We start from the raw sequence: 15,302 nt of genomic DNA on the forward strand, positions 1-15,302 counted from the left end.
GTAGTTACGACGGTTGTTGCGGTGTCCGTCACACCGCCCCTTTTTACGACCTTCTGGTCTGGAAGCAAACGGGAAGCCCGATTCCCCCGACAGCCAGATTTACTTAAGGGATCAACGACAGGGATCCGCTTAATGACGGTGGCAAGAAAGGGTGGGGAAAGGGACAAAACTCGCTTCGCTGTCTTGCTTAGCGGCCACAGAAATTTTGGGCTCAGCTGTGGCCTTAAGTCGAGGAGCACCTGTAAATCGGATTTGTGTGTGTGTGTGTAATTCAGTTTCTTTCAACCCCCGGATTCTTTCATTCTCTCTTTCTCGTTCTCTCATTTCAACGGGATGCACCAACCAATCAGAATAGAGCTGGGAGGGTCCCTGGAGGTCTTCTAGTCCAACCCACTGCTCAAGCAGGAGACCCTATGCCAGTTCAAGCAAATAGCAGTCCGAAACCTTCAGGGATGGAGAAGAGAGGGAGGGAGGGAGAGAGGAAGGAAGGGAAGGAAGGAAGGAAGGAAGGAAGGAAGGAAGGAAGGAAGGAAGGAAGGAGGAGGAGAAAGGGAGGGAAGGGAAAGAAGGACAGAGAAGGGAAGAGGAGGAAAGGAAGGAAGGAAGAAGAAGGAAGGAAGGAGAAAGAAGGAGGAGGAAGGAAGGAAGAGGAAGGAAGGGAAAGGAAGAAGGAAGGAAGGAAGAAGGAAGGAGAAAGGAGGAGGAGGAAGGAAAGGAAGGAAGGGAAAGGAAGGAAGGGAAGGAAGAAGGAAGGAGAAAGGAGAAGGAGGAAGGAAAGGAAGGAGAAGGGAGGAGGAGGAAAGTAAGCAAGGAGAAGAAAGGAAGGAAGGAAGAGGAAGGAAGGAAGGAAAAGGAAGAAAGAGGAAGGAAGGAAAGGAATGAAGAAGGAAGGAAAGGAAGGAAGGAAGGAAGGAAGGAAGGGAAGGAAGAAGGAAGGAGAAAGGAGGAGGAGGAAGGAAGGAAGGAAGGAAAGGAAGGAAGGGAAGGAAGGAAGGAAGGAGAAAGGAAGAAGGAGGAAGGAAAGGAAGGAGGAGGGAGGAGGAGGAAAGTAAGCAAGGAGAAGAAAGGAAGGAAGGAAGAGGAAGGAAGGAAGGAAAAGGAAGAAAGAGGAAGGAAGGAAGAAGGAATGAAGGAAGGAAGGAAAGGAAGAAGGAAGGAAGGAAGGACGGAAGGAAGGAAGGATAGCAGAATAATAGAGCTGGAAGGGACCTTGGAGATCTTCTAGTCGAACGCTCTGCTTAGGCAGGAGATCCTATACCATCTTGGGCAAATGGTTGTCGAATCTCATCTTCAAAGCCTCCAGAGACGGAGCACTCACGACTTCTGGTGGCCAGCTGTTCCACTGGTTCATTGTCCTCACTGTTAGGAAATTCCTCCTGAATTCCAGGTGGCTTCTCTCCTAGTTGCCATCCTTAACAGAATAGCAGGTACCCTGGAGGTCTTCTAGTCCAACCCCTCCTCCTATACTTTTCAGAACGCCTCCAGTGATGGAGCCCCCACAGCTTCCAGTGGCCAGCAGTTCCACTGGTTCATTGCCCTCACTTAGGAAATTCCTCCTGATTTCCAGGTGGCTTCGCTCCTTGATGAGTTTCCACCCGTTTGCTCCTTGTCCTGTTCCAGCCCCATTCATCCATGCCAGAGGCAATGTCTACTTTTGATGGACAACCGTTGTTCAAAAAACAAAAAAAAAGGTTGAGCTTTTTCTGTGTGTTTTTTTTAAACCTGGCGTTGGAAAATCGGCTTTCTTTCCCTGCAGCCGTTGGCAGCCGAAGCCTTTGACGTCAGGGGCCTCTTTTGTTGTGATTTTCTTTTGTGGGTTGTTGAGAGATCTCCTCCTGTAACTCCTGCCAACACACACCCGGGTGTGTCCAGGTTACAAGCGAAAAAAGGGCCTACCTGCCTCCTCTTTCGCTCACATTCAGAATCGTGGGGGAAGGGACCAGGAGGTCATCTTAGTCCAGGAGTCGACAACCTTTTGGACCTCAGGGACCACCAAACTCATACTTTCAAATCCCGCGGACCAGAGACCTTGGGAACCCCCAAAAAAAGAAAAGTCTGCAGGAAAATCCCCCCCCCCGTTTTCCTACCGATCGATCGTTCTTTATTTGGGATCGCAGGATACCGTCTCCAGCTCCGTTCTCAGGGAGAGAGAGAGAGGGAGAGACTTTTGGCTTCATGCAAGGAAAGCAGCAGAAGCTGCAGAAATCTTTCTTTCTCCCCAAACTCCACCAGAAATGAGTCTTTGCCAGCGCAGCCTCTTGGAGCAGGAGGCTTTGCAGGGTCCCAAAGACTCATTTCTGGTGGAGTTTGGGGAAGAGAAAGACAGACTTTGCTGCTTTCCTTGTGTGCAGCCAAAAGCAGAAGAAGAAAGAAGCGGAAAGAAGAAGCCAGGTTCGCTTAACAACTGCACCGAGAGAGGTCGTAAAACGAGGCAAAGCTCAAGGTTTTGCTTAAGTAGCAGGGACTTTGGGCTCAATTGCAGTCGTAAAGTTGAGGACAGAATTATCTTCAGCGGGGGGAAAAGACCTGTAGTAGCTCCCCTCTCCAGCTGGGGTCCCCCTTTATTTTGGGGGTACAGGGTTTCGGGGAGGGGGGTCTCTTTTATTTTGGCCCCAGGTCCCAAGACCTGGGTTTTCAGTGTGCAATATTTTCATCATGTGAGAATGGGGAGGCTGCAAAGTTCACTATGAAAAACGGTCCTATGTTCCTTTTTTCAGTGCCGTTGGGTTGTAAAGTTGTTGTAAGTCGAGGACTGGGCTGTGATTCTTGTTACGCAGCCTGGGGAATTCTGGGAGTTGGAGTTCTCCAGGCTGAAAGTTGCCAAGGTTAGAGAGCCCCTGCATGACAGGTACGCCTTGACTTCCTTTAGTGACCGAAGTTAATAACGGCGCTGGGAAGAAAAAAAAGCGATTTGTCACACTTAACAACCATTGCCCCTCCCCGGGCCACGGGATCAGAATTCAAAACTCTCGGCACCCGGTTCCCATTTAGGACGGTCGCCGTGTTTCCCATGACCTCCTTCCTGCGACGCGCTAAGTCCACTAAGATCCACTGAACAACCTTGTTTGCTACCTGACCCACAGCAGCGATCCACTTAACAACGGAGGCCAGAAAGGTTGATCAGCTGCAGCGGTCCACTTAACAACGGAGGCAAGGAAGGGCGTTAAAGAAAAGGAGCCAGGCTCGCTCAACCGAAGCCTCTCGACTCGCAACAGAAACGCTGCCCCCACTCCCGTAGCGGTCGTAACTTGAGGACCCCCTGTATAGAAGATTCCTTGCTTTTTTTTTTTTTTTGCAGATTATTCATCCAGATTTCGCATCCAAGGGGGAAACACAAACTGTTCCTGCAAAGCCCCCCCTTTTTGGGGGTCATCTGCTTCTGTTTACGTCAAGCCACCCCACTTCTCTCTCTTCCCCCAAACTTGTGGGGCTGGACTTCCTTTCCCAGAAAGCCCCACTTCCCGCCCTCCTTTCTCAGCACTGACGCAGCCTCTCCTTCTCCACTTCCCCTTCGGCAACCTTTGCCCCATCCTGCCCTTTCTCTTTGATGTGTCTTGTTTACACAACCCTCGGGAGCCACAATCCGTGTGCGTGTGTGTGTGTGTGTGTGTGTGTGTATGGGTGTCATGGATGGTGCAGAACGAAATACGCCTCCTTTCCTGACGTTGGCAGGGAGAGAGAGAGAGACACACACACACACACAAACACAACGTCCTGTTCTCGGCTCACCGGAAAGGAAGAAGGAAAAAAGCCGTATCGGAGGTAGACCTCGGCTTACAGCCAGCACTACCCCCGCCACCCACCAATTTAGTTTACTTGATTGTTCATTGCACCTTGTACAACGAAATGAAACACCGTCTTCAGTGCACAATCATGACCATGAAAATAAACACAAAAACACACCTCCTTCACATTCTATACAATTGAATGGAAAACCCCTGATATTGCATTCATATTGCGCCATACGGTGGAATTCAACAGAGTTCCTGGCCTGGGATAGAAGCTGTTTTCCAGCCTGTTTGTCCTTGTTTTTATTTTATTTTATTGTTCATTGCACCTCGTACAACGAAATGAAACACCATCTCCGGTGCACATCATGACCATGAAAATAAACACAAACACACCTCCTTCACATTCTGTACAATTGAATGGAAAACCCCTGATATTGCATTCATATTGCACTATACAGTAGAATTCAACAGAGTTCCTGGCCTGGGATAGAAGATGTTTTCCAGCCTGTTTGTCCTTGTTTTTATTTTATTTTTACTTTATTGTCATTGCACCTCGTACAACGAAATGAAACACCATCTTCAGTGCACATCATGACCATGAAAATAAACACAAACACACCTCCTTCACATTCTATACAATTGAATGGAAAACCCCTGATATTGCATTCATATTGCACTATACAGTAGAATTCAACAGAGTTCCTGGCCTGGGATAGAAGCTGTTTTCCAGCCTGTTTGTCCTTGTTTTTATTTTATTTTATTTTACTTTATTGTCCTTGCATCTCGTACAACGAAATTAAACACCATCTCTGGTGCACATCATGACCATGAAAATAAACACAAACACACCTCCTTCACACTCCGTACATTGAATTGAAACCCACCCACCCCCACCCCCGACACCACACTATACAGTAGAATTCAACAGAGCTACTGTCCTGGGATAGAAGCTGTTTTTCGGCTGCAGCGGTCATAAGTGTGAAAAACATTCCTAAATCATGTTTTTCAGCGCCGTTGAAACTCCAGTTGTTAAATAAACTGTTGTAAGGCAAGGATTACCTGTATTTAATGCTACAATTTTGTGGAGCAGGGGTCTCCAACCTTGGCCACTTTTAAGACTTATGGACTTCAACTCCCAGAATTCTTCAGCCAGTTTTGCTGGCTGAGGAATTCTGGGAGTTGAAGTCCACCAATCTTAAAAGGGGCTAGAGGCATTCTCGGCTCTGCCAGAGTCCATGTTTTGGTCAGACTGACCCAACAAGGGTGGCCAGACAGGCCTTGCAGAAGACCCCTGCAAGAGGGGGAGCTGGCCCCCCTCGGCCCCGTGCCCCCTCTGTGGACCCCTTACATCAGGGGTCCCCAAACGTGGCCACTTTAAGCCTTGTGGACTTCAACTCCCATGATTCTCCAGCCAGCTATGCTATGCTGGAGAATCCTGGGAGTTGAAGTCCACAAGGCTTAACGTGGCAAGTTTGGGGACCTTTGTTTAGATGCAAAGGGGGTTCATCTGCATGGCGCCCCTCTTTGGAGGGAGGGGAGGGAGAGGGGCGTCTTTCTCAGGCCTTCCCTTGGAGGGAGGAACCGCCAGGATAAGCTCTCTGCCAGGATGGTGGTAGATAGGAAGGCCGGAAATAGAAAGGGAAAATGAAAGAAGGGTTGCCATGCTGGCTGGGGGATTCTGGGAGTGGAAGTCCAGCCGTCTTAAAGCTTATTGGTCCTTTGCTGGCTGAGGAACTCTGGGAGTAGAAGTCCACAAGTTCTCAAAGTTGCCAAGATTGGAGACCCTTGTTGTAGAGCGCCCTGCAATTTTACGTCGCAAGTTTCTCTCTGTTCAGGGTAGCCCAAACACCCCAATCGTATGGGAGCCGCTTCTGATGCTTAAATGTTTTGGGTTGTTTTTTTGAAACCGGTCGCATGTTTACACCCAGCCTTATCTCTGGAGGAAAGGGATAGAAGGGCTGAGATTTGCATAGAGGTGTGACTTCTTGACCTACAAGCCAGGTCTCCTTGTTCCTCTTCTTCCGAAACTCTATTTTTGCAACTCTTTATTTTCTGCAATGTTGAGACTCTGGGAAAGAGTGCAGAGAAACAATGGGGATTAAGGGAACTTAAGGGCTAAAACATACGAAGAACAGCTGCAGGAGTTGGGTATGTCTAATGAAGAGAAGTAGTCGACTAGGGGGGACATGATAGCAGCCTTCCCCGTATTTGAGGGGCTGCCCCAAAGAAGAGGGGGTCAAATTATTCTCCAGAGCACCCGAAGGCAGGACGAGAAGCAACAGATGGAAACCGATCAAGGAGCGATTCACCCTGGAAGTAAGAAAAACCAGGTGAAGTATTAGCACCGCTTCATAAATCCTTAGTAAGGCCACACCTAGAATCCTGTGTCTCCACATTACAAAAAAAAATGTTAAGACTTTGGAAAAAGTGCAGAGAAGAGCAACCAGGATGATTAGGGGACTGGAGGCTCAAACATACGATGAACAGTTGCAGGAACTGGGCCTGGCTAGTCTAGGGAAGAGAAGGACCAGGGGAGGCAGGAGAGCAGCGTTTCAATATCTGAGGGGCTGCCCTCAAAGAAGAGGGAGTCAAGCTATTTCCCAAAGCCCCTGAAAGGCAGGACAAAGGAACAAGGGATGAAAACTAGTCAAGGACAGAAGCAACTTAGAACTAAGGAGAAACTTCCTAACAATGTGGACAATTAAACCGGTGGAACAGTTTGCCACCAGATTAGTTGTGGGTGCCCCCATCACTGGAGGCTTTCCAGAAGAGACTGGACAGCCATTTATCCAGGATGGTATAACGTCTCCTGCTGGAGCAGGGGGTTGGACTAGAAGACCTCTAAGGCCCCTTCCACCTCTATCATTCTATGTCCTAACTTCTCTTGTGACAGTCCATTTCCAGCTATCCCCTCTGTGTTTAATAATGCCTCGGGTTTGCTAATTGAGGTTTAACCAACCTGCTGTTTTTGGGTTGTTTTGCTTGTTGGGTTCAAATTTCGATTTCATCTCCTGGGCTGTTTTCCTGCCTCCTTGTTCTACACCGATGAGTCTGTTTTTCCACATTCTTAAGAAACAGCTCCTGGTGGCGTAGTCCAGCTCCCCTCGGTCCTCCAGGGTCAAATGAGCCGCTCCGAGAGGGTTGAGCAAGGAAAAAAAGAGGTTTTTAAGAAGGGAGGGCAGCTAGAGAGGATGGGAAGAAGTGTCCTAGGGGAGGTTGGTATGGTGTCTGTCTGTCCAAATGCAAAGGACGAGGAGGGAGTGAATCTTGCAGTTGGAATTGCGGTATATGTGGGCTTTGGAAGGAGAAACTGGAAGGACTTTCTGAAAAACACTGAATCGAGCATTAAATGGCAGGTGAGGGGTCTCAGGTTGAGAAATGGAGAACACCTGGACAGGTGGATCAGGGCTTTCAACTCTTGGCAACTTTAAGAGGGGAGGGCTTCCACTCCCAGAATCCCCCAGCCAGGATCCTTTAAGAGGGGAGGGCTTCCACTCCCAGAATCCCCCAGCCAGGATCCTTTAAGAGGGGAGGGCTTCCACTCCCAGAATCCCCCAGCCAGCCTGCTTTAAGAGGGGAGGACTTCCACTCCCAGAATCCCCCAGCCAGCCTGCTTTAAGAGGGGAGGACTTCCACTCCCAGAATCCCCCAGCCAGCCTGCTTTAAGAGGGAGGACTTCCACTCCCAGAATCCCCAGCCAGGATGCTTTAAGAGGTGAGGACTTCCTCCCAGAATCCCCCAGCCAGCCTGCTTTAAGAGGGGTGGACTTCCCTCCCAGAATCCCCCATCCAGCATGCTTTAAGAGGGGAGAACTTCCTCTCCCAGAATTAAGATGGGTGTGCCTTAAACCAAGGGCTTCTCTTGTTGGCTGGAGGATTCTGGGAATTGAAGTCCACCCAGAGGTAGAATTCAGCCAGTACAGACCAGTTCGAGTGAACCGGTAGTTCCGGCCTTGATGGCGAAATTATGGCGCATGCCGGAACTGACACGCAGAGCCGTTTCTGCTGGCCCTCGAGAGGCACGATTCGCTGAACAACTTCAAACAACGGCGGCCAAAGAGTTTGTCCAGCTGGACACGTCTCCTTTAAACCGCAGCCTCGCCTTTAACGGTGGAAATTCTGGAGAATACCACCTCGCGGTCGTAAGTCGAGGACCGCCTGCGGGTTGAAAGCGGAGCCTTTCACTTGCTCACAGGTGGGAGGATAGCTTTGATTCTGGGCTGCCGGCCCGGAGCTTTGCATGGCAGGCGTTTCAAATTGCAAGTTCTCCCAAGGCTTTTATGACGTGGAAAGTCAACAGTTATGCTTAAACACCGAAAATGCACCAATGTCATAAAAGGTGCACAATCCTCTCTCCTTGTTGTCTTCTTATTAAGTTATTGATTATAGGTTTTTATGGCTGTTGTCGGAGGTTTAAAAGCAGCCGTTGGGCTAAAAATGGAATTGCAGAGATAAAAACCCATGTTCAAAGTTAATTCCCAACTTCCTTTCCCTGCAATTTTGTGCACATAGACTAGAATATAATTCTTTTTATTGGCCAAGGGTGATTGGACCCACAAGGAATTTGTCTTTGGTGCAAATGCTCTCAGTGTGCATAAAAGAAAATACATTCGTCAAGAGTCAAGAATCATCAGATAAAACACTTAATGATAGTCATAGGGTACAGTAAGCAATCAAATCATACCAGGAAACAGTCCATATAAATCGTAAGGATACAAGCGACAGTTACAATCATACAGTCACAAGTGGGAGGGGACGGGCGATAAGGAGTGATGAGAAGATTAATAGTAACAGTAGTGCAGACTTTGTCAATAGTTGGACAGTGTTGAGGGAATTATTTGTTTAGCAGAGTGATGGTGTTTGGGGAAAAAACTGTCCTTGTGTCTCGTTGTTCTGGCGTGCAGTGCTCTATAGCGTCGTTTTGAGCGTAGGAGTTGAAACAGTTTATATCCAGGATGTGTGAGGGGTGTGTAGATATTTTCACAGCCCTCTTTTTGACTCGTGCAGTATGCAAGTCCTCCATGGAAGGCAGGTTGGTAATAATTGTTTTTTCCTGCAGTCCTAATTATCCTCTGGCATCTGTGTCTGTCCTGTTGGGTTGCAGAACCAAACCAGACAGTTGTAGAGGTGCAGATGACAGACTCCATCATTCCTCTGTAGAACTGGATCGGCAGCTCCTTTTGGGCAGTTTGAGCTTTCTGAGTTGGCTCAGGAAGAACCTTCTTTGTTGTGCTTTTTGGATGACGTTTTTGATGTTTAGGTGTCCATCAACTCCCAAAGCTATAAAATTGTCCTTTTTTATCAGTTTATCATATAAACTACAAAAAAAAAAATAGTAAAAAATAAGGGAGGGGAAAGCGAAGGGAAAAGTGTAGAAAAGAAGGAAGGGAACAAGAAAGAGAAAAGCATTAACATTTGGAATAGAATAACGCACTTGGAAGGGACCTTAGAGGAAACCCTACACCACTTCAGACAAATAGTTATCCAACATCTTTTTTAAAAACTCCCAGTGTTGGAGCATTCACAACTTCCAGAAGCAAGTTGTTACGGAAGCAATTTGACTCCCTTTGGTGCCATAGAATTAGATAATAGCATTAAACCATAACTTCTTGTTTTTTTCCATAATAATATAAACTAGCCATTTCTACATCAAGAAATCTATCCGATGGGTGGAACCCAACATCAAAGTTTCATTTTGAGCACAAAGTCCAGAAACTACTACTATTACTACTTCCAAGTAGTAATAAAAATATTTTTTTTTCCTTTGATCAAAGCAGTCATTTAGCCTTCTCTGCAAACTCAAACTCTTGCAGCCATTGTGGGGTTTGAAGTGTCCTTCCATCTTCAGGCATAAAATAATCTTGCTGCCATAGACACATATAAAATCAAAGTTCCACATTTACCCCCACCCCTCCCCAGGTCTATTTTCCAATTAAACCCAAAAGAAAAGTTTCTGGTTTTAAACTCCAGAACTTTAAACTTTTAAAACTCCCGGTTTGAAACTTTTAAAAGCAGTTAAACTCAGTTGGGTTGAATTTTGCATTTCTCTAAATCTGCATTTCTCGTTCTTTAAGTCATCTGTTGTTGGAGGAAATGAGTTATTTTTAAATCTCAGGAATTAAGTGCGGCGTGTAGTTTTGCATACAGGTAAATCCTCCACTTACGACCTCAATGTAGCCTGAAACTTGTGTCATTAAGTGAGAGATTTTTTTTAATATAAAATTTCATTTCAGTTTTCCACATTTTAAAAACATCTCTTTTTAGTGAACAGCATGATTCCAGGTTTTCACATTTCCATATAAACATGACTATGATGATTACATACTCTTCTTTCACATTTAATTTCATATGTTACCGATATTTTACACACTTTCTATTATTATTATTTTTCAAATGCAGTACTTTCCTCCAACTTAAATTTTAAAGAACTCTTGTACCTTCATATTCATTGTACTTTTATACTTTTATCTGTCAGGTTTGCAATTTCATCGCATCTTCTTATTTCATCGTTTTACAAATTCTAATTCAATTCAAACATTTAAAAAAAAAATTTCCCCCCATAATCACTAATTTGAGTGTGCCACCCCTATAGCTTATATATCCTTTAATTAACTCCCCTTTAGAACCCAATAATCATTTAACTTTTAATTATTGTCTAAAAAATTAATAATAATAATCTCCTAGCAACTACATAACACATATATACCTTTTAGGTCAGATTCCACATGGTACTTTCCCCTTCAATTACATAAAAATATTTATAATTTCCCCCAAAAAATAATCTATTCAATTCATCCTAATAACTGATATTAATCTCATTACAACAATCCTCATAATTCATTTCAATTATGTTCTATTAATTCCTTAAATATAGTTAATAAACTTGTCATAATTTCCTTTTTTTCACATTTATTCCATTTAAAGTGAGAGATTTTTTTTAAAGTGAGCTTTGCCCCATTTTAAGACTGTTCTTGCCACTGTTGTTAAGTGAATCACTGCCATTGTTAAGTGAGTAACACATCGCTAAGCAAATCTGGCTTCCCTGTTGACTTTGCTTGTCAAAAGGTCGCAAAAGAGGATCATGTGACCCCAGGACATGGCAACTGTCGTAAATATGAGTCGGTTGCCAAGTGTCTGAATTTTGATCATTGACTGTGATTCTGCAATGGTCGTAAGTGTGAAAAAGTTCATTTAGTGACCGTTCAAAGTTACAACAGCACTGAAAAAAGGGACTTAGGACTGTTTTTCACACTTACGACTGTTGTAGCGGTCATGTGATCAAAATTCAGACGTCGGAAACTGACTCACATTTATGAGATTCGCAGTGTCCCCTTTTGCGAGCTTCAGACCAACAAAGTCAATGGGGGAAGCCAGATTCACTTAACAACTGGGTGGCTCACTTATCAACGGCAGTGATTCACTTAACGGTGGCAAGAAGGGTCATAAAATGGGGTAACATTCGCTTAACAACCATCTCGCTTCGCAACAGAGATGTTGGGCTCCATTCTAGTCGTAAGTCGAGGACTACCTGTTTTAACAACTGCAGTGATTCAGTGAAGAACTGTGTCAAGAGAGGTCATAAAACGGGACGAAACTCACTTTGCAATTGTCTCGCTTAGCAACAGAAATTTCGGGCGCCATTGCGGTCATAAATCGAGGACTATCTGAAATCCAAAATCAGCTTGTGATAAGAGAGAAAGATTAATCATGAGAGATGGAGAGATCAAACGAAGAAGATTTTCAGGCTCTTTTTAAAAAAAATAAAAATAAAAACTACCCTGTTTCCCCGAAAATAAGACCCAGTTAAGATTGTCAGCATTTAGAACCATATTTCCTTGAAAATAAGCCCTAATGTGACTTTTGGAGCAAAAATTAATATGAGACCCGGTCTTATTTTCAGGGAAACTCGGTATTGGGTATAATAAAAATTTATATACCCTTTGGAGTCCTTCAATTTAATCTCCCATCCCTTCATTCTTGCATAAAGAGACCAAAAAGGATTTGCCCACTTCATTTAGCCTGCGAAGGAAATAAAATATATATATACTATATAGTCAACGGGTTTTTATTCGTAAAAGCAAGGGGCAGGTTTGGTTCACAGATTGTGGTTTGTGGTTTGCCCTGTTCCGAAAGACGCATTTTTTTAAAAAAAACAAACATAATTTTTTTTGTCTTTTCTCAAAAGAAGCCGCTGTGCTTTTTTCAGAAGAAAAATCAGACACTTTAACCGCAGATGTAGTACAGAAGTGATGAATTTCCGGACAGATGCAGACTTGTTTTGTTTAAAAATGTGTGCATTTGAGAAATCTTGTGTTGTTTTGTGGCTGTTCTGTTTTGGAGAAATTATTTTCAGAAGACGGGCAAAAAATTAGCTTGGCGTGTTGCTTGCGTGAGAAATGTTTTTCGTTTTTTTTTTTTTTTCCCAAATTGCAAAAATCCTCACAATACCCGAACATAAGAAAGTGTGAAGGAAATGTTAAAAATCGAACAAAAACCCTCCTGAACCCACAAAATGTTGGTCTCTGTACAAGACAGGCTGCAAAATCTTAGGGCAAAGGGCTGATTTGATTTGATGTTTATTTTTAATTTGCTTTGAGCCCGTTTTATCATCAACCTCCCTGAAAAGATTTGCCGATTCCCCTTCTGACATTGGCAATTGCCTGCAAATCAGACAAGGATCCCATGGATTAATGTTGCCTAGTTAATCCAGGACCCTGCTGTATGAGCTGGGGATGATGGGGGACGGAGCAGAAAGGTCCTTGAGTAAACCAGGCAGCCGGAGGAGCATTGCCTTGGCTTGGACTGGGGGTGAGGCTAGAAGACCTTAAGGTCTCTGAGATTGATGTATAGACCTCTTGAAGGGAGGTGCACCCAGCAGGTTATCAGTCAAGGCAAGAGTGATCCATGCTGCAACCAACCTTCCTTCCTTCCTTCCTTCCTTCCTTCCTTCCTTCCTTCCTTCCTTCCTTCCCTCCCTCCCTCCCTCCCTCCCTCCCTCCCTCCCTCCCCCTCTCTCTTCATCTCTTTCCCATGTCCCTCCCATCCCTCCCTTCCTTCCTCTCATTCCCATCTCCCCCATTCTTCTTTCTTTCCCTTCCTTCCTCTCATTCCCATCTTCTTCCCTATTCCTCCTTTCTTCCTCTCTTCCTCCCCTCTCTCATTCGCATTCCCATCTCCTCCTCTATTCCTCCTTCCTCCTTTCCTCACTCTCCTCCCTCTTTCCCATCACCTTTCCTGTTCCCCCTTCCCATCTCCTCCCTTCCCCATTCTTCCTTCCTTCTTTCCTTCCTTCCTTCCTTTCTCTCATTCCCATCTTCACTCCTTTTTCCTTCCTTCCTTCCTTCCTTCCTCCCTCCCCCTTTTCCTCTCTTTGCCATCTCCTTTCCTGTTCTCCCTCCCTCCCTCTCATTCCCATATCCTCCCCCATCCTCCCTCCCTCCCTCCCTTCTCCACCCTCCTTCTATGCAGGAATAGTATAGGTATCCTGTGATAGCAGGGGGGTTGGGCTAGATGACCTCCCGGGTGCCTTCAAACTCCATTACTTTTGCAATCCTGCTGATTTTTGCACCGTTTTCCTTCCCTTTCGCCCAAAGCAAAAAGTTTGGCTGCGTCCTCCCCCTTTGGGGGGGGGCAGAAGGGAGGGGCGGACGGGTCCTTGGGTGTCCTCCCCTCCCCCCAATCTTGCCATCCAGCGTGGCGCCCTCCCTCCCCCTGTTCCTGCTGCCCTCCCCCTCCCGCTTCTTCTGCCCTTCTCACTTCCTTTTGCTCTTTCTCTTGCAGCATCAGTGAAAGCTTTCTCACGGTCAAAGGCGCTGCCCTCTTCCTGCCCCGTGGAAATGGGTCCTCCACCCCCAGGGTCAGTCACCGGCGGAACAAGCATGCAGGTAAGAGGGTCTCCTCCCCTCCCCTCCCTTCCCTTCCCACGGATCCTGCCCCTGGATTTTGCCCGTGCTGGATTGTTTGGCCCCCAGCATGCGATGCCTGGAGAACGTGGCCTGGGCGTCCTGGCCTTTTCCTCCAAGGGTTGGTTACTTGCAAACAGGATGTGCACCCGATGGGGTTAGGGTTAGGGTGGGGCTGAGGAGAGGAAAGGGGCGAGCAGGGTGTGGGGTTACCCCCCCAGAAGCTCCGGCGTCCGGCCCAAGGAGATGCTGAGCCTCATCAAGTATTGCTTGGCGGTCAGATGGGCGGCGTATAAATTTAATTCATAAGTAACGCAAGGAACGGAACATGGCACATTTGGCTGGAGATCTGATATAATTCCCTTCCCTTCCTTCCTTCCTTCCTTCCTTCCTTCCTTCCTTCCTTCCTGCCTGCCTGCCTGCCTGCCTGCCTGCCTGCCTGCCTGCCTTCCTTCCTTCCTTCCTTCCTTCCTTCATCACTTGAGGTCTTCAATAAGAGATTGGACTGCCATTGGTCAGAAATGGTGTAGGGTCTCCTGCTTGGGTGGAGGGTTGGACTAGATGACCTCCAAGGTCCCTTCTATTCTGTTATCCTTCCTTCTTTCCTTCCTTCCTTCCTTCCTTCCTTCTTTCCTTCCTTCCTTCCTTCCTTCCTTCCTTCCTTCCTTCCTTCCTTCCACCCTCCCTCCCTCTCATTCCCATCTCCTTCTTTCTTCCTTCCTTCCTTCCTTCCTTCCTTCCTTCCTTCCTCCCTCCCTCCCTCCCTCCCTCCCTCTCATTCCCATCTCCTTCCTTCCTTCCTTCATCACTTGAGGTCTTCAAGAAGAGATTGGACTGGCATTGGTCAGAAATGGTGTAGGGTCTCCTGCTTGGGTGGAGGGTTGGACTAGATGACCTCCAAGGTCCCCTATTCTTTATCCTTCCTTCCTTCTTTCTATTCTGTTCCTTCCTTCCTTCCTTCCTTCCTTCCTTCCTTCCTTCCTTCCTTCCACCCTCCCCTCCCTCTCATTCCCATCTTCCTTCCTTCCTTCCTTCCTTCCTTCCTTCCTTCCTTCCTTCCTTCCTTCCTTCCTTCCTTCCTTCCTTCCTTCCTTCCTTCCTTCCTTCCTTCCTTCCTTTTCCATCTTGTATTATTTGTTCTTCTATCTCTTTCTCCTTTTTCTTTCTTCTCTTTCTTGCCATACCTTTTCTTCCTGATGTCCTCCTCTTATATCCTCTCTCTTCTCTTATCTCCTTATGATTTGATTGCTGATTGTACCCTATGACTATCATTAAGTGCTGTACGTTATGATTCTTGATTCTTAACAAATGTCTCTTTTCTTTTATGTGCACTGAGAGCATTTGCACTAAGACAAATTCCTTGTGTGTCCAATCACACTTGGCCAATAAAAGAATTCTATTTTATTCTTTATTCTATTCTATTCTATTCTATTCTATTCTATTCTATTCTATTTATTCTATTCTATTCTATTTCATTTTCTATTCTATTCTATTCTTATTGTATTCTTATTGTATTCTATATTCTATTCTATTCTATTCTATTCTTATTCTATTCTATATTCTATTCTATTATTATTCTATTCTATTCTATTCTATTCTTATTCTATTCTATATTCTATTCTATTATTATTCTATTCTATTTTATTCCCATTTCCTCTCCCTCCCCCTTC

General features: G+C 45.7%; 1 protein-coding gene across 1 annotated transcript in view; it reads left to right on the plus strand.

Annotated features, from left to right (window-relative positions):
• SSH2 (slingshot protein phosphatase 2) overlaps positions 1–15,302 on the plus strand; it is an 89,373-nt gene that overhangs the window by 19,600 nt on the left and 54,471 nt on the right. Inside the window, 1 exon segment of the mRNA XM_087955741.1 lies at positions 13,511–13,614. Coding sequence (XP_087811867.1) covers positions 13,511–13,614 — 104 coding nt within the window.

This window comes from Notechis scutatus, chromosome 1 (genome assembly GCF_049901735.1).
Source record: "Notechis scutatus isolate UNSWTSFEM ecotype Mainland chromosome 1, rNotScu1.2, whole genome shotgun sequence".
Classification (NCBI taxonomy): Eukaryota; Metazoa; Chordata; class Lepidosauria; order Squamata; family Elapidae; genus Notechis; species Notechis scutatus.